Source organism: Diabrotica virgifera, chromosome 2 (assembly GCF_917563875.1).
Source record: "Diabrotica virgifera virgifera chromosome 2, PGI_DIABVI_V3a".
Lineage (NCBI taxonomy): Eukaryota > Metazoa > Arthropoda > Insecta > Coleoptera > Chrysomelidae > Diabrotica > Diabrotica virgifera.
Window position 1 is genome coordinate 14,687,351 of NC_065444.1, and position 18,877 is coordinate 14,706,227.

The 18,877-nt window shown below is 33.6% G+C and overlaps 1 protein-coding gene across 10 annotated transcripts in view; it reads left to right on the forward strand.

Annotated features, from left to right (window-relative positions):
• The window catches only part of LOC114345508 (uncharacterized), a 285,375-nt gene that overhangs the window by 240,253 nt on the left and 26,245 nt on the right, over positions 1–18,877 (forward strand). For all 10 annotated transcript variants that reach the window (XM_028296355.2, XM_028296361.2, XM_028296329.2 and 7 more), the window contains 5 exons: positions 887–1,094; positions 2,624–2,945; positions 5,240–5,559; positions 15,033–15,228; positions 17,089–18,227. In XM_028296355.2, the coding sequence (XP_028152156.2) occupies positions 887–1,094; positions 2,624–2,945; positions 5,240–5,559; positions 15,033–15,228; positions 17,089–18,227 (2,185 nt within the window). The remainder of the gene's footprint in view (positions 1–886; positions 1,095–2,623; positions 2,946–5,239; positions 5,560–15,032; positions 15,229–17,088; positions 18,228–18,877) is intronic.

Sequence of the window (18,877 nt, forward strand, 5' to 3'; positions counted from 1 at the left end):
ATTATGAGCACACCTGTAGAACTAGCGGTAAATTTCATGAAAGAAAAGTGTAACATTTTAACTTTTATACTCAAAATTGGACAAAATATGTTTTTTTTAATTTTTCGAAATTTGAAAAAAATATCTGTAAACGGAACTTTTCTGACGAACCGCAAGCAGGAGAAAAATTCTGAGCACACAAAAAGAACAAGCAGCAAATTATAAAATTTTATTTAATTTCAATTCATTTTAATTATTTTTATTTAATTAAATTAAACAAAAAAATATATTTAATAATTTCAAATATTAAAAACAAATTTAGGATTGTAACTCTTACACTACAAACTTTATTTTGATACTTCTAACTAAACTACATTACGTCAAACATCATGTGTAAATTAATTGATAATAATAATAAAACCTCATTCATATCGAGCATTTTTTGTTTGTTAATTATAAATTCCTTTTGTTTATTTTAAATTTATTGTATACAAAAGGTTTTTATCTACTCAGGCAGTACGAAGTCTGCCGGGTCAGCTAGTTAGAAATAAAAATTCTGCATTCTTAAAAACAAAATTCAAAATACATATACACACATCATACAACCACCAAATGCTCTTCTTTTCTTCTTCTTTGAGTACCCTGCCCAAATTTTAGACGTGGGTAGCTTCCATGACAATTTGCTGACATCCTTCTCGATCTTGCGCGGCATGAGATAATTAATCTGCTGATAAGCCAATCCATTGACAAAGGTTTCTGAGCTATGAATATTTCTTCCTACCAATTCCGCCGTCGATCTTTCCGTTGAGTATTAACTGCAGCATCCAGTGTCTGCTACCTCTGTAGCAGTAGCTACCTCTATCAAATGCTCTGTACCACCAATTTATAATAGTTATTATTGTTTCAGGTATAGAGATGGAGGAACCAATAACCACACTAGTATTCTATCTCTCCCCGAATCATACGAAGCCGGCGATCTCAACTATTACGACGCTTTCGCGAAAAACATGGACGCAAATTTGGCAGAGGCTGACATGGAAAGTTTCCGAACAGAAGATATCCACGCTTTGTTGACGAATCTACCACCGATGTGCACGGATCATTTAAGTCAAGAGGTAAAAATTGTTGTTTATACTTTTGTATATACAGACTATTTAGTTTTAAATTAGATGAACCCTATACGTGGCAACAGCGCGCCGTCAAGTACGAACGAGGCGGTCCCCACATCCCACCTGATTCGTGCTGATTCTAACACCCATGTAAACAAATACCGGTAAATTACGAGCTATTTATGAGCTTTCATATCCCGCAGATTAAGAATTTTGAGCTCGTTACACTGGGCAGGAATTTAAAATTATTGTGGGGGAGGGGGAGCTGACTCAGATACTTAAAAATAGAGATATTAAATCGATCTTTTGCGGCAGATTTACGAACTATTTATGAGCTTTCGAGGTGATATAGTTTCGATTTTTGAGTTGATCCGCTTAACCCCCAAATAACCCTTTAATTGATTTAACTCAAGAGAAAAGTGTTGACCGCTTACCGCATCGTTTTCCCGTTACCTACTTAAGCTGAGTACTAGCCGAAAAACATTCGATTACCTATAACTCACTTTGAGTTAATATTAAAAGGTTTTTCAAGTAGGGAATTTATTTGATTTTAAGGTTCAATTTTGGTAATAATAACTTTTTTGTAAAAACTTATAATTTTTGGAGTTATTTATAAAAAACCGCTTTAAAACATGCATTTTTCACGGAAAACTTATACCTTTGATCTTTAATAACTCAAAAAGGTATCGATTTATTTTTATAACTCGACATAACAAATTTTGCTTAAAATTTGTTCCTCTATCGATTTACGGGATTATTTTTAATAAAATAATCTTCATCCACGGTAAAGGGTGAGATCCACCCCCCAGAGTAGAAGCTGACACCATGTCACTTTTATTTCTTGAGATATATATGTATCTTATAACTACTCACTAACGAAATCGGAGGTGAAAACCTTCAGTGACTGCACTATTAGATAAAATGTAAATTAATATTCTATAAAAGTATAACTTATAATTTTTTCGTACAATAGAAATATAAAATATTCCTACAAAAGATATTGCACTTCAATAATCGAAATGCGCGTATTTTGCGAACTCAAAAATTCGTAAACGATATGTAGTCGCAATCTCTTAACCCGAGAAGATGGGGAGGTTTTATTGTGAAGCGGTTGTAGCTCAATAATCTAAGTGCTCGTATTTTATGAGTTTATTCTTAGAATTTATACAGTATACGAATTATATCCTCGATACGAAATATTTTAATTTTTCTCAACATTTTTCTCTTGAGTTGAATCAATTAAAGGGTTTCTTGGGGGTTAACAAACCAATAACTGTTTTAAATAGGTTAATTAAAGAGAATAATTCACTGGAAATATTTCCTACATTATGTCCAATGTAAACATCTGATAATTTTCTTGTTGTCCTATTATATGTGACAGGTTATAAATATACTGGGAGTTAATTAAAAAGTCGATGGCATAATAAAAAACAATAACAATAAACCATCTTTTAGACTTTATACATCTTTGCACTCAAATAAAGATAATAATTATTTATTAATGATAATTTTGTAACAATATTTTTCCGTTTTAGAATAATCGACAAGGAGAATGCTACGCCAGCGTTTCAGGCTCAATGATGGCGAAATTCGACTTGGACAGTTCCATCAGCCCACACAGTAGCTCTCAAGGTGACGAATGCTCAGCCAACTCCAACTCCATGTCGATCTGCAAATCGGAATTGCTCTTCAGTCCAGTCAAAGAAACACCTGTGCCTGTGAATTTTAGCGTAGACTCTTTGGATTGTGATTTTCATGATATGATGTTAACCTGCCAGGCTAACAAAGATAACTATACCATTGCGTTCGAAGGATCAGTTACCATGTATTCGGAAGATAGTGATTACAATGAAAAAGGTGAGTTTCTCAATTGAGTCATTGACTTAACCCTTAACTGGTATATTGGGTCAATATTGACCCAACAAAATTTGGTTTGACAATTTAACCAATATTGCAATCGACGCACGGCACTGGACAGCTATGAATTCTCCTATTTTTTTACAGTATTCTCAGCTAACCTACAACAATAATTGTTCGTCCGGGTGACAGTTTTTTTTTGAAAACTTAAGTTTTCGAATAATTTCAAGGTAAAGAGCACCCCAAACTTTGTGACATTTTGACTAAAAGTCTTAATTTTTTAATTTTTTTATTTAAAAAAAGTATTTAATCAAATTGGGATTTTTTAAATATTTCTATTATTATTTTGTTAGTATTTGTGTCAACGTGCAAAAAAATGCAATGATTATGTTTAATTTATAATATTAAGGAATATTGGCTGTATCCATTTATTTTATTGTTTTATATTTTTCCCAAACGTTCAATTAATAAAATAAACTAATTACAAAATAACATATTTCGCATATATGTAAGAACGGGCAGGATTTATACTCGCGGGTCACCATTGACCCAACATACCTTAGATTTAGATGGTTAAGTAAATCACCATACCAGTTGAGTGTTAATAATTCGTTTTGTCTTCTTTTTTATCTTTAACCACAAACGCCGTATCAGGATCGACAACCTTGGAGGAACTTTACGTTTCCTTGGTTACGGACGATACTCTTATAAGACCATCGCAAGTGTTTTTGCCCTAGCTAGAGTATAATTTATTATCTTCTATTTTTAGCTCTTGTCTGTCTGTAGTTTAAGTTTCATGTCAGTTAATATATTTTTATGTTTCCACAATTTTTTCTTTAATTTTGGACCTTGTTAGTGAGGAAATTTCCCCATTTTCCTACCCGTACATCCGCCACTGGAGACAGAGCTAGAAGTACAGATATACGACGGAGAGGCAAGGTGGAGAACGTTAATAACTGGGTGAGAGAGAGAAGAGTAGAATGGATATACTACATGAGCCGAATGACAACAAACAGAGTAGTAAGGACGGCGAGAGACGGTTCCACGAAAACGACGAAATAACAATTTACTGGAGGAACATTGAAAAAATACAGAGTCATGTGTATACAAAAAGAAGAAGAAGAGGAAGAAAGATTAGATCGCTACAAAGAGCTTAGCGTATGGATAACGAAAGCAAAAGAGATAAAATGACGTATAGAAATAGGAAGATCCACCTTCCTGAAAATGAAAATGCTGTAAGTAATCAATAGATATGTAACATTAGAATTATTAAGAACGAGGCTATTACGATGCTATGTATTCTTCACATTGTTGTATAGCGTTGAATCATGGACGTTGAAAAAAGCAGATAAAAAAGAAGAATACTACGACCCATACCGTGCATATATAGACCGTATAACAAATGAAGAAATGTTGCAATTGCGAAGAATGAACAAGGAACAGGAAATAGTACGAACCGAAAAGGAGAAAACTGGACCATTTTGGTCATAAGGGAATGATGTAATATGAGTTCAACTCAATTATTTAGGTCAGGTGATTGATACTTTACTATTCAGATCGGTAATTATTGTGTTGTTAATGTATCTTTTTATACTCTGTTCTTTTATAATAAAAGGTTATCAACTCAGCTACTAAATTTCCACGTGAAAATCCATTTTTAGGTTTGGCTTTACCAAAATTTTCTAAATATAATATCGTAGTAAGCTTAAGCCATTTAGGCAATCATATTTTGAATGGTATAAAAGTATAAACAGTAGGTATAAAGTTTTCACTCATTTTAGTTTTTGACCAATAAGGCCGATGTCAGATTATGCGTTTTGACCGGATGCGTTTCCGCCGCATCCGGTGAAAACGCATAGTGTGACAGATCGGTCCGGTTGCGTTGGAAACGGATGCGTTTTGAGTCATCGGTACGCGCTTACAAACTGCACCAGACTAAACGCATAGTGTAACAGGTCGGTCCGGTTGCGTTGGAAACGGATGCGTTTTCACCGCATCCGGTCAAAACGCATAATGTGGCATCGGCCTAACAACTACTTTCTTTTTTAATCTCTTTATTTGGACGTTTGTTTGTTGTTTATTTGTTTATCTAAAGAAATAGCCTTATAAAAATATGGTTAGCATCAGGTACAATGCACATTTGAATCCCACCATAACTTATTATGTACTATGTACTTGCATTAATGACTCATTACAGCTGTCGTAAAGGAATGTTTACAAATTTATCTCTTTAAATAAACATTCCTAATATCGTCTTCTAAACAACAAGGGTTCTATGACTTAATTACTTTTAGATAAGAGCCCGAATTCCCATCATTCAGACAGTGCACATTGGTCGAGTAACTTAAACGTTCCGAAAAAGAATCTCAAAGTGCTAGACAACTCAATGACCAAATCGGACTCGAGCAGTTTCACCACGTGGAGCAAGCTGAAGAAGCGGGGCAGCGAGAACCATCTTCGACGACATCCTTCGGGAAACAATAACAATTCAGGAAGTGAAGCTAGTCATTTAGGTTTAACGGATGTGGGAGCTAAGAGCCAAAGTATGCCCAATTTGTACAAACAGAAGCTGAAGAATCTGTCGGTGGTTAGCGAATATTCCAAAAATAGTTCGGTAAGTACATTTATTATGATGTTTTAGCGTAGATTTTTTTAGTTATCAGATTTTTTTTATTTTCAAGTAAGATAACACACTGATATGTAAGTAGTTCCGTGAAAATTTTATTAAGTTATGGCCGCCATATTATTTGTACACAATTTTCTAACCTTTATATAATCTTATTGCTTATAACAATAATATACAGGGTGTCCAGAAACTCTCCCGACAAACGAAGACCAGAGATTCCTAAGACAATTTTAAAACAGTTTAACCCAATTTACCTAGTCCGAAAATGCTTCCTAAGGGAGCTAGAGCTCTTTAAAGATGGCGTCTTGTAATTAGTTTTCCTTAAGGTACTAGTACACTTTAGAAGACCAAAAATAATCATTTTTTTCAAGAATTTTTTTCTCAGATTTCTTATTAACAGATTAACAATGAACATAAAACCTTTTATATATTAATATCTAACTTTTAGAGAGTACAAAAACTATATCTTTTTTTATTTATGCACGTACACTAATATTGTAGAGGGCGAAAAAGTCAAGGCCTCGAAAAATGATGGCGGACAGTTAATCTCAGGATGGGCTATCTGAAATAAAAAAATCGTACTGCATTTGGAAAAGGAAGGTTTCTTACGTGACAATTGACTACAATTTTGCCAAAAAATAAAAAATAAATATTTTTTAACCATGAAAAACTGAAAAAAAAAATGGGTCATTTTTTCACAAAATATTAATGGTGGTAAATTGTCACGTAAAGAACCCTCCTTTTTCAAATGCCGCAAGATTTTTTTGTTTCAGAGATTCCAATCCGGAGATTAACTGTCCGCCATTGGAACTATGTACTTTTTTTCGAGGCCTCGAGTTTGGCGCCCTCTACAATATTAGTGTACGTGCAAAAATAAATATAAATATGTTTTAAGATTTATGTTCATTTTGAATAAAGGTTCTGAGAAAAAAAAAAAGAATGTGTGTGTACTGTGTACGCACGTAAGAAGTTATACTTCTATTATAATATAATTTCAACGAAATAAATATACCTACTTAACAGTTACAATACAAAAAATTAACAATAATTACCAAAAAAGAACCAAAACTTAACAATGCCAAATATTAAAAAAAAAAAAAAATTATGAATCGTCCGGGATTTGAACCCGCAATCTCGCGATTTTTTTATCTCTGGTCTAATGCTCTACCAACAAGGCCATCAAGCCGCATGCTAGTTACCTTTCAGATATACATAATTATACATCACAGTGACAAGTGAAATATAAAAATAGATGTTTTATTATTGACGCCCAAGGAAGACAAATCCAAAGACACAAAATTATAATAAAAAACCTTTTAAACCACCTTTTTCAAATTGCGCAAGTTGTATTATTAATATTAATGTTAATAAATGAAATATAAATATTTTGACGTTTCACAATTTGACAATTCACTTTTAACTGCAGTGCCTTAAAAATTTTAAAGCACTAGTGCCTTAAAGTAGCATTTTTAACGCTCCTATGGAGTCCTAAAATTGCATTTTTAACACGTTTGTAGAAAAAGATATTTAAAAACACTAATATATTCTTTCCACACTTTTTCTGGACTGATACATACATAAATTAAAACATTTTGAAGTATAACTTCAAAAATATAATATGAAAACTATTTAAAAAGGCAGTATAACTATTAACTAACCTTTGTTGTTTCTCTTCCCACAAATTTTAAAACGCAACAACCATACATAACCAAACCGTCAACCGTCCAAACCACAGCTGCGCTACAGCTGCCATATTGGATAATTTTTGACATGTCATTTGAACATCCAATCAGAACAAAGTTATAATGCGCATGCGCCGGGATCGTAGGTTTTAACATATAAAAATTCACCCTCGTATCGCGCGTAAAGAAGTATAACTTCTTCTAAAGAGTACTAGTACCTTAAGTATCTCCAGAACGCTTCTATTTAGAAAAACGAAAACTAGTACGCTTATTTGCCTTCCAGAGATAAAGCGATTCCATTAATTGCGAATATCTGGTACCGGTCATCGTCATAGGCGTCCGTTTTGGGTAGGGCAACGGTTATTCTATTACATAACTATTTTGTCTTTAGCTCCAAAGCATTTCTGACACTGGATTATTATATTGTGAAGTATTGCTTTGAGTCGGTAGGATGCACCATTTTCTAGAAAAATTGATTTAAAAATTTTTTTGTTTGTAGAATTTAAAAATAAATTAAAAAAAAGAATGTGTGTGTACTTTGTACGCACGTAAGAAGTTATACTTCTATTATATGATTATATGATTATAAACGAAATTAATATACTTTTTATTTATATTTTATTTAAATATTAAATTAATTTATACTTACTCCTTCTCAAACATTTTTATTAAAACAGTGCCAAAAAACACATTAAAAATGCCACAAATGATTTCTGAACATTAATTGTCGGAAAAATTTTTAACTAAATACGTATTTTCTGAAAATAAAATTATATAATAAATATACTTACAATCATAAAATGTATAAAAAAAATAAAAAAATAAAAGTTTCTACTGGGATTCGAACCAACTTACCACGCGGCTGGTATTTGCGTTGTATACCCGCATTAAAACTTCGCCACAGAGACAGCTTGTCATTATGTGCGAAGATCGTCTAACTAAACAGATTAACCTTTTGACATTTTTAACTTATGTAAATCAAATTATTTTGATTTTGAATTGAAATGATTTAGAATTGAAAAAATACAACAAAACATAGAGTAAGAAGACAAGGTGAATATTGATAGAAATTTTGATGGTAATCAAATTATGTAAATAAAAGTATTACATACTACTTATGTATTTTGGTAGGTTCAAGGTAGGTATCGGAGCCCGTATAACGACTAATAAATTTCGCAATCACTTGCGTCGTGCAAAGTGGCTATGTTCAAATATCATAACAAAATTTGATCAACTATTTATAAAACACTTACCAGTGAAAGATTCTTTAGCTTTGAATAAGCGAGATCTGCGGCACTCATACTAGGCACAGTTTGATGAGCACATTGGCATGCAACAATCATCTCTTCTATGTAAATAAGTCCAAAAATATAATATGAAAACTATTTAAAAAGGCAGTATAACCATTAACTAACTTTTTGTTTGTTGTTTCTCTTCCTACAAATTTTAAAACGCAACAAGCATACATTATAACCAAACCATGCACAGTCCCACAGCTGTGCCACAGCTGCCATATTGGATAATTTTTGTCATGTCATTTGAACATCCAATCCGAACAAAATTATAATGCGCATGCGCCCGGTCGCTAGGTTTTCCCATATAAAATTTCACCGTCATTACGCCCGTAAAGAAGTATAACTTCAAAAAAACTTTTTAGAAAAACGAAAACTGGTATGTTTATTTATCTTCCAGAGATAAATCGATTTCCTCAATTGCGAAATTCTAGTACCGGTCATATGCGTCCGATTTGGGTAGATCAACAATTATTTTATTGCATAACTTTTTTGTCCTTAATTTTTAAGCATTTTTGACAGTTGATGATTAAATTATGATGTCAACGTGGAATGAAGTAAACACTTCTGTTGTATGTAGGCATATGAATTTATTAAAAAATCCTTAAAATTTATCCACGAAGGAGTGGAAGTACAAAACGTTTTCGGTCAGATTGACCATCATCAGTGTAAACGTCCAGTGTACAAGTAATTGTAACTAGCCACTTCAATAGGTATAAAAACCTCTAAAATACATTATTGTCACATTCTATATTAAAAAGTGGTCGACATTAAGTCGATGTCTTAAAATTTAAAGATCACATGTGAATGTATTTCATCCTTGCTCATATTAATCTTTAAATCTTAAGACATCGACTTAATGTCGACCACTTTTTAATATAGAATGTAACAATAATGTATTTTAGAGGTTTTTATACCTATTGAAGTGGCTAGTTACAATTACTTGTACACTGGACGTTTACACTGATGATGGTCAGTCTGACCGAAAACGTTTTGTACTTCCACTCCTTCGTGGATAAATTTTAAGGATTTTTTAATAAATTCATATGCCTACATACAACAGAAGTGTTTACTTCATTCCACGTTGTTATATTGAACGTATACAGCCAACTACAGGGTTTACCCCCTTTTTAAAGTTTTAAATTATGATGTATTAAAAGTTACTCTTAAGTCGGTAAAATACACGTTTTTTTTTTTAAATTTTTTCAAATTCAAAAAACGAAAAATTTTCAAACCGATTTTTCCAGTGTCAAAAATGCTTAGAAGTTAAAGACAAAAAAGTTATGCGATAAAATAATAACCGTTGCCCTACCCAAAACGGGCACCTATGACTTGTACTAGAGATTCATAATTGATGGAATCGATTTACCTCTGGAAGATAAATAGGCGTATCAGTTTACGTTTTTCTAAATAGAAACGTTCTGGAGATAGTTCTTAAGAGAAACTAATTCCAAGACGCCATCTTCAAAAAGCTCTAGCTCCCTTAGGAAGCATTTTCAGACAAGGTGAATTGGATTAAATTGTTTTAAAATTATCTGAAGAATATCCGGTCTTCCTTCGTCGGGAGAGTTTCTTGACACCCTGTATAAGTATATACCTATTTAATATTTTTGCTAAATTAGATACTTCAAAAAAACTGAGACCAACTTCTTTCAATATATTCTTTCCTGTAACATGTTATACGCTTACGTGATCTTTGCTATATCTATTTTGGTTCTAATTGTTTTACATTATCTCTTCTGATAACTTAATATTAGTACATTCTATTAAATTGTGGTTTTTTAAGGATATGGGAGTACTAGATGTTCATGGTCACGATCTATAATCATACTAATTTTTGGCTTTGTGTTTAAATAGTTTTTTTATTTAAACACAAAACCAAATCAACCGGGCAGCGTTCTTAATGGAGTTAACAAACACAAGAAATATTACATTAAATAGAATTGTATAACTTGATGTCTTTTAAATTGGTTAATACTTTTGTGATTTTTTTGGTGAGAACTGTTTTGAGATCATCATATGTGATTCCGTGGGATCTTATTACTTCCGTGAATCAGAGGATCAGAGCAGCTGAAGCAGATTGATAGTGGTTCTTTTGTTATTAAGTATTTGTGTGTTAAGACAGTATGGCCAATTCGTAGACGGTTAATAATAACTTGGTTTCTTCTGTTTGAAGGATTATCCAGGACAGCATTTTTTGGGTAGATTACATTGAATTTTGTACTTAATTTTTCCCAATGATTCTAACCAGGTTCTTTAGAACTGTAGATCATCGGTGTAGGGACATGTTTTCAACTTTGCAGTGTGATTTGAGTTCATTCGACTTTTGTTTGCCAGTTATAGGCCTGGGTCCCGCGTACCAAAAAAAAGTTAATTAATAGTAAGCTGAAAATTTGTTAATAGCTTAGCGGTGTCTAGTTGGAAAAACTTTGATATACGGGAAGACTGGAACAGGGGAAGTTTTAATTGTGGAACAGTTTAAAAATTTGAAAACGTCCCATGTATTTTGTCGGACAGAACATCCAATTGATTTGTTACCCTTTCATTAAACTCTCATGCAAAAATCAGGCTGCTATTACTAACCAACATGATTCCTGTCATTTGACATGTCCTTCGTGTTCCACTCATTAAAATGCCCAGTTGGTGATAAACACCAGTCTGATTTTTGCATGAGAGTTTAATGAAATGGTAACAAATCAACTGGAAGTTCTGTCCGACAAAATACATGGAACGTTTTTGTAGTCCGACTTTCCAAATTTTTAACCTGTTCCACAATTAAAACTTCCCCTGTTCCAGTGTTCCTATACATCAAAGTTTGTCCGACTAGATACCATTAAGCTATTAACATATTTTCAGCTTGCTATTAATCAACTTTTTTTTGGTACTCGGGATCCAGGTCTATTAATCTGCTTCTTCATGTCCATAAATACCTGTATGTGAAGGTAACAAAATAAAATCCCCTTCCTTTCCTAATGATCGAAATGTTTCTAATTTGTTTTTTGTTGTTTGTAAAATAGGGTTTTTGGTATAATGAATTTAATGAGTGTTATAATAATGCACTTCATCGTTCTACTCTTTTTGAAGAATATTAGGGCTTCCAAAAATATTATTATGTAATTTATACTTGATTTGATTTACTTTGCAAGTCTTTACTTAATAGTTAACGGGTGGCTTGTTCATGGAGGAAAGTTTGCATTTTTTATATTTAGCGGTACATCGAGTTGATTCGGTATCGAAAGTTGTTTCTATTAGGGGTGTAGAGTTTTTAGTCTTTTTGGTGGGAGGAAGACCAGGTTTGCAGATGGAGAAGAATACAGGAATACAGGATGGTGTTTCTGAGATAATTTCTTTGCAATATAGTTCAAGTATAATTGCTGTCGTATTATATGTAACGGTGGTTCTCCAGTTAGAACTTGCATACTACTAGCTGGACTAGTTTTAACCTTTGAATATATTTAATGTCTTGTGGCAGGAATGCTGTAGTTTATTTAATCCGAATCCCCATTTAAAGTTCTCTCAAAAGTTAGACCTAGAAAGTTAATTTCTTTTGATAAATAGTGTTTTTCCATTGATTTATTTCTGTTATATTTTCTTCATTGATTTAAACATGATTTTTATTGGATGTTTATAAAATAATTAAAAGCATTGTGATATACAATGTTTTACTTTATTTTCTTAAACACAATTGAGATTTAGATTGAGTTGGTATCTGCGACTTACTTGGAGTTGTTTTTTTTTTGTAAGTGTTGTCAATTTGAAACCATCTTTTTTAAGTGCCATCTCCGCTACGGAGATCGGCAACCGTCATAGCTATCCAGACAGAGACGGCTGCTCTGAAAAATTTATTTGATTTACATCCGTACCAATTTCTCAGGTTGCGGAGCCATGATATTCTACGTTTCTCTATACTTCCCTTTCCTTGGATCTTGCCCTGCATAATCAGTTAGAGCAAGTTGTATCTCTCTCCACGTTATCACATGTCCGCGATACTCCAATTTTCTTATTTTGATTGTATTCAAGATTTCCATTTCTTTATTCATTCTTCTCAGAACCTCCTTGTTTGTGACGTGTTCTTCCACACGTTTGATGCGATTTTAGTTTTTTCAAGGTCCAAGCTTCCATTCTATAAAACAAAGTCGAGAACGTAGCATCTCATCAACCTAAATCTTAAAATTACATGTATGGTACTTTTCTCCTCCATTTCGTATTTGCTGTATTATTGTTTATTCACTCTACCTGCATTCTTAGTTGATAATGTCCAGTCAGGGCAGTTAGCATCTTCTCATTAGTTAACATACCATTAGATAAGATAAAGCATTCTTAGAAGTATACATTTTTTGAACTTTTAATATGCTCTACTACTTTACTATATTTTGGGTATATACAAAATACTTGAGAAGTGGCATGTGAATAGTCTTTGAGTTCAAACGACTTCTTTGTCCACAATCTGTAGACTACATTTTAGCTGTTTGAATTTTTTTCTTCAATAATTATCTTTTAACGTAATCGATAATTTAGTAGATAATCTTTACTAAAACATTGTGTTCTGAGTATAGTCAGTCAGTCACAATAGGTCACAAAAATTGGCCCTGTTTTATGTATTTGAGATATGCAAATTACTATCAAGTGAATCCACGTTTAAATTATGTTCTTGGTATGATTATTTTGGGAGCCTGTACCTACCATTAAACAATTTATGTTATATTATTGTATCAAGCATGAATGAGACGAATGTTATTCCAAAACTATTGACCTGTCGCGTCGTCCTAAACTGTTGCCAAAATTTCGGTATGAAACTTCAGACGGTAAATAAGAAACAAACTTTTGTTTCTAGTTTTGATTCAATTGTTTTGTTTTTACCAATTCTATGGTTTGTTTTTACAAAATGTTTGTGTCTTTCCTATGTAACATCAAATTCTGATTACTCTGTTTGTGTCTACACTATTTTTTTGTGCTTTCTGCATTTACATTTAAACTGCATTTAAACCAGTCCCTTAAATTCTTCAACCATGACACTCTCCTTCTTCCTATACTCCTTCCGTCTCTTATCTTTCCCTGTATTATCAGTCTTAGCATTTCATATCGCTGTCCCTTCATTACGTGTGTTCCAGATATTGTAACTTTTTTATTGTAACACCACATTTCAAATGTCTGTAGAAGCTTTATGTATTCTTGTGTCAATGTCCAGCTTTCAAGTCCATATTGCAGTATCGAGAACACGTAGCATCTCAAAGCTCTTACTCTCAGTTCTAATTTCTTGCTATTTCTATCAGAGGATTTCTTGCTATTTCTATCCTGGTCCTTAGGGTGCGTTCAAGTATTACGTAACGCGATTTTTTAAGATTTTTAACCCACCGCCCCCCCCCCACCACGTAACGCACTCTTATGGGAGTTTAACTATTGCGTAACGCAATTTTTAAAGATTTTTGACCCCCCCCCCAACCTGCGTTACGTAATACTTGAACGGTCCCGTATTTCTGTTGTTTGTTCATTTTTTTCTGAAATCCAGGTTCCTAGGTATTTGTATTTATCAACCCTTTCTATCGGTACATTTCCCAAATGTATGCTTGTTTGTATATTTGTTTTATTAGTTATTATCATGTTTTTGGTCTTTTTTATACTCATTTTTAGTCCACATTTTTCGCAGAAACTATTTGTTTTTTTTTTAATAGTAATTGGAGTTGTCCAGCAGAGCTTGCCATAATCACGGTGTCATCTGAATATCTTATGTTGTTAATAGATCTTCCGTTAATTATTATTACTTCACTTTGAGATAGTAATGCTTCCTCAAAAATGACTTCACTATATACATTAAAGACTAATGGAATACATTCCTGCCTAACTCCTCTCCTGATTTCAATTTCTGGACTGGGTTCGTTATCTATTACAATGTGTGCTCTTTGATTCCAGTAAAGGTTTGGTATTATTCGCAAGTCCCTTTTGTCTTAAGAATTTGGACTAATTTTTCATGTCTTACCTTGTCAAATACTTTCTCAAAATCAACGTAACAAACGTTGCATCCACATCCATGCATCTTTGAGCTAACAAATTAAAAGCAAATAACGCCTCTCTGGTTACTTGTCCGTTTCTGAACCCAAAATGACTATCTATTCCTTCTTCCAGTTTGTTATTTATACGACCATGTATTATTTTCAAGAATAATTTGAGAATGTTACTTATTAATGACATTGTTCTGTATTCACTGCAATCTTTAGCGTTTGTATTTTTAGGGATAGCACAATAGGTAGAGAGTAACCATTGTTTTGGTATGTTTCCTGTTTTTTGTACACCATGTTAAACAAGTCTACGATAATGTCTAAGGTTTCATCATTTATGCATTTTGAGCACTTCACTTTATTTTAAGTTCTATTTCACTTGTTATTTTAAATAATTTTTATATGAATTGTATACGTTTTATATTTTTCTAAACTATGTGTGTATTATATGCATTTGTATAAGTCTTTTAACATAACCCTCTGTTTTTCAGACTGATACATGCACGGTGAAAAGACGTCCGGTCAAAGTGTTTGACATTCAACATCAGGCCAGCAGTAGCGGCAGCGGCAGTGTCTCAGAAATGGCCACCTCAGTAGATGCTAGTTTTAGTGATAACGTCAACACCAAACAACCAAACTTTAATCTGGTCAAACTTTTTATGAAACAGAAAAGCATGAGTGTGGAAGGTAAGAATTTTTTAAATTGTAATAGTCATCATCAGCCTCTCTCGATCCACTGCTGGACATAAGCCTCCCCTGTTTGTCTCCAAAGTGTTCTATCTTGTGCTTTCTGTATCCAGTTTTTTGTTGTCTTTCGTAAGTCGCCTTGCCATCGTGTTGGTGGTCTTCCTCTGCTACGTTTATCGGCTCTTGTTCTCTATTCAACTAGTTTGCGAGTCCATCTTCCGTCCTTCATTTTGGCAACGTGTCCAGCCCATTTCCATTTTAAGTTACAGCTTCTTTCAATGACGTCTATGACTTTGATCTTAGCTCGAAGATCTTCGTTTCTAATCCTGTCTCATAGAGTGGCCCCTATCATTGATCGCTTCATTCTTCTTTGTGTTACTCTTAGTTTTTGTGCGTTTTTCTTTATGAGCGATAATGTTTCTGCACCATAGGTCATCACCGGTAACACGCCTTGGTCGAAAACTTTTTTCTTCATATTAACTAGAATGTCACTCTTAAAAACGTTCCAAGTGCTCTGTATGCTGCCCATCCTTGTATTATCCTTCTTGATTGTAATATACTTCTCGATTTATAGCCAGGCCATATTTTCTAGCTTCTTCTTCAGATGTTGTGAACAGTTGTTGAAGTTCTATTGTTGAACGTGTCAGAAATACCAAGTCATCTGCGAAACCTATGCACTGTTGTCTTTTCGTGCAGTTTCTCTGGATCTGGGCTACTCTAATTTTATTTTTTCTATTACTAGTTTGAATAAGTCTGTCGACAGGAGGTTTCCCTGTTTTAATCCCCTATTGACGTTAACATAATTTGAAAGACTTCCTTCCATCATGACTTTATCGACTGTATTAGTTAGCGTCACTTTAACTAATCGTATCAGTTTCTCTGTTACTCCTAGTGGTCTGATTGCTTCTATAGTCCGGTTCACGAGATGGAGTCGTAGGCCTTTTTAAAATCAATAAAGAGCATATGCAATCCTGTATATTGTTCATAACTGATATTTTGTAATATTTTAGCATTAAATTTTGGTCGGTTGTTGTTCTTACTTGTCTGAAACCAGTCAGGTATTCTCCTATTGTCTCTGTTTTGTACGTTTTTCTTATAAGTACTTCTTATAATTTTTGCTAATACCTTATATACTGCTTCTAATAGTCCGATTCCTCTGTAATTTTCAAACAGTTTAATCACCTTTCTTGTGAATTGGGCAGATGAGTGCTGTAATCCATTGCCCTGTCATTTTTTCGTTTGTTCATATTTTTACAATAAGTCTAGCTATCTTTTACTTTTTACTGCAGTATATCTTCTCCTACTTTTAATATTTGTGCTGGCACTCCGCTTTCTCCCTCACTTTGGTTTTTCTTTAGATCTACATATTATTACTTCTATTAACTCCTTCTCTGTCAGTTCTTGCGTTTGTTGTTCTGTTTCTTGTATTCGTTATTATATTTCTTTTTCTGTTTGGCCTTTATCGTTTAGTAACTCGTCGAAATACTCTGCTTGTCTCCTAGTAACATACCATCTTTATTTCTGCAAAACATTGTAGTTTTATTTTGTGTCTTGGACTTCTTTTTGCACATAGTATTCTTCTATTTTTTTAGTTGTTTTTCCAGTAATTTTCTCTTTTTTTTTGCCTGCATAATCGTTTAGCTCCTCTCCTTTTGGCTTTATAACGCTCTTTATTTTTTTTCTGTATTGTTTCTAATATGTATTTTTCATTTTTCGTTGTTCCTCTAAGCTAGGATTCAGGGTATCATGATTGTTTGTATTAGTTCCGATTTCTCAGTTCCTCGTCGTGATTCTTTCCAATCTCTTGTTTATTTTTTCCTCATTTCTATGCATTTTTTAATAATTTTGTATATTTTTTAGGAATGTCAACTACCATGGATCAACTTCAGTCATCTTCAGAAAACTGGCCGCCTAGTCAGTCAGCGGAAAGTTCTTCGTATGAATCCAAAGAAAACGAAAATTTGAAAGCAAGCGCAGATCTCAAAATAAACGATTGCACGAGAACGTACGACTTAATAGCAGAAGAACCAGAAGAAGAACCATCAAAGTGCGAAGTTGTAGATCAACTTGCCGAAAGCCTATCAAAATTGGATCTGAGTGGAAAAGAAAATACTCAAAAACCTGAAAAAGTGTTACCTAAAAATGTGAATAATAACAATAGTTTTAGTGCTGAAAAATCGATGAAGATGAATATTAAGAATATACTAATGAACAGAAGTATACAAACTTCCCAATCCCAATTTTCAGAGATAACTAATCTCAAAAACGCTAACAAAACTTGCTTCGATAATACTAAAAAACAAATCAAAGTAGTAGAACCGTCTTTCCTAAATAAACTGAAGAAAGAAGGTGAAGGCGAAAAACCAGTCTATGTTTTGTATCCCAACTATGTTCTACCTGACTTAGATTTTCTTAACGACAAAAACGTCGGATCCGATCTCCTGCTACTTCCTCAAAAACCACCAGTAGTGAGCAATAAACGCAGACCATTTAGCTGCAATGATCTGGAGTCTTTGAAAAAGAAGGGATTCAGTCACGTACAAGACTGGGATTCACTCAATGTGCTCCTTCCTCAGGAGTACCGAAAAATCTTATCCGAAGTACCGGAAGTATCTGAACATATCAAAATGTCGGCAAGGGAAAAGCCATCTTTTATCCAAAACAAATTCGCCAAAAGACGTCCGCTAAGTTGCGAAATCAACCAGTCTTCCAGTTCAAGCACCGCCACCCAACCTAGCTCCGGATACAGAGGTTCTTCTAGTTTGCTGACTGACTCTCAGAACAGTCCTGTTCCCAATAACAACATCAATCCTTTGTTCGTTTATCGGTATGATAGTGTTACCAGCTCAGAAGCAAGTTTGTTGACCAGCGAAAAGCAACGCAGCATTACCACCACTGCACCCGGAGTGCCAGTAAGATGTGTTAACACTCATCAGGAGGAGTGTTTGCCTCCTAGACCGCCGTTGCCAAGAGGAATTTTGAGGAAAGGTTTAGATAAGGTATGTTTATATTTATTTTAGTTTTAAAAAAATCGTTAACTACAGATAGTTTCAAAAGTTATGCATCACCCCTCGTATTCACGATGTTTACGCTTTTATATATCCGTATCTTTATCACATATTTAATGATCCTTTTTTTATAAAAAATATACTTTTTTGGTTTTTTTTTATTTGATTACCCATTTAATTGATCTGGTTTTGCCAAGGTGTAAACATTTGAAAAATTTATTCTGGTGAAATTTTTGAAAATGTGATTAAAAATGAGTCGTACTTTAATTTCTGAGTTGGACCGTATAAGAATTAGCGATTTAGTTGAAGAAGGCCATTCACAGCGGTTCGTGCAGGAAAGAGTGAGTGTTTCTCAGAGTGATGTCTCACGGATATGGAATAGGTTCCTGGAGACAAACTCGATACGGAATAGAGTCGGTCTGGTAGACCCCGAGTTACCAATGATCGACAGAATAGATATTTCAGAATTTCCATCCGTACAAATTCTTCTATATCTGTACCAGCCCTCTAAAGAGAATTCAGGCATGCTACAGGAGTCAGAGTATCGTTGTCTACAGTAAGAAGAAGAATTTTAGAATCAGGTTTGAGGAGACGCCGACCAATAAGAGTTCCTCAGCTACAACCTAGATATGTTTTGGACC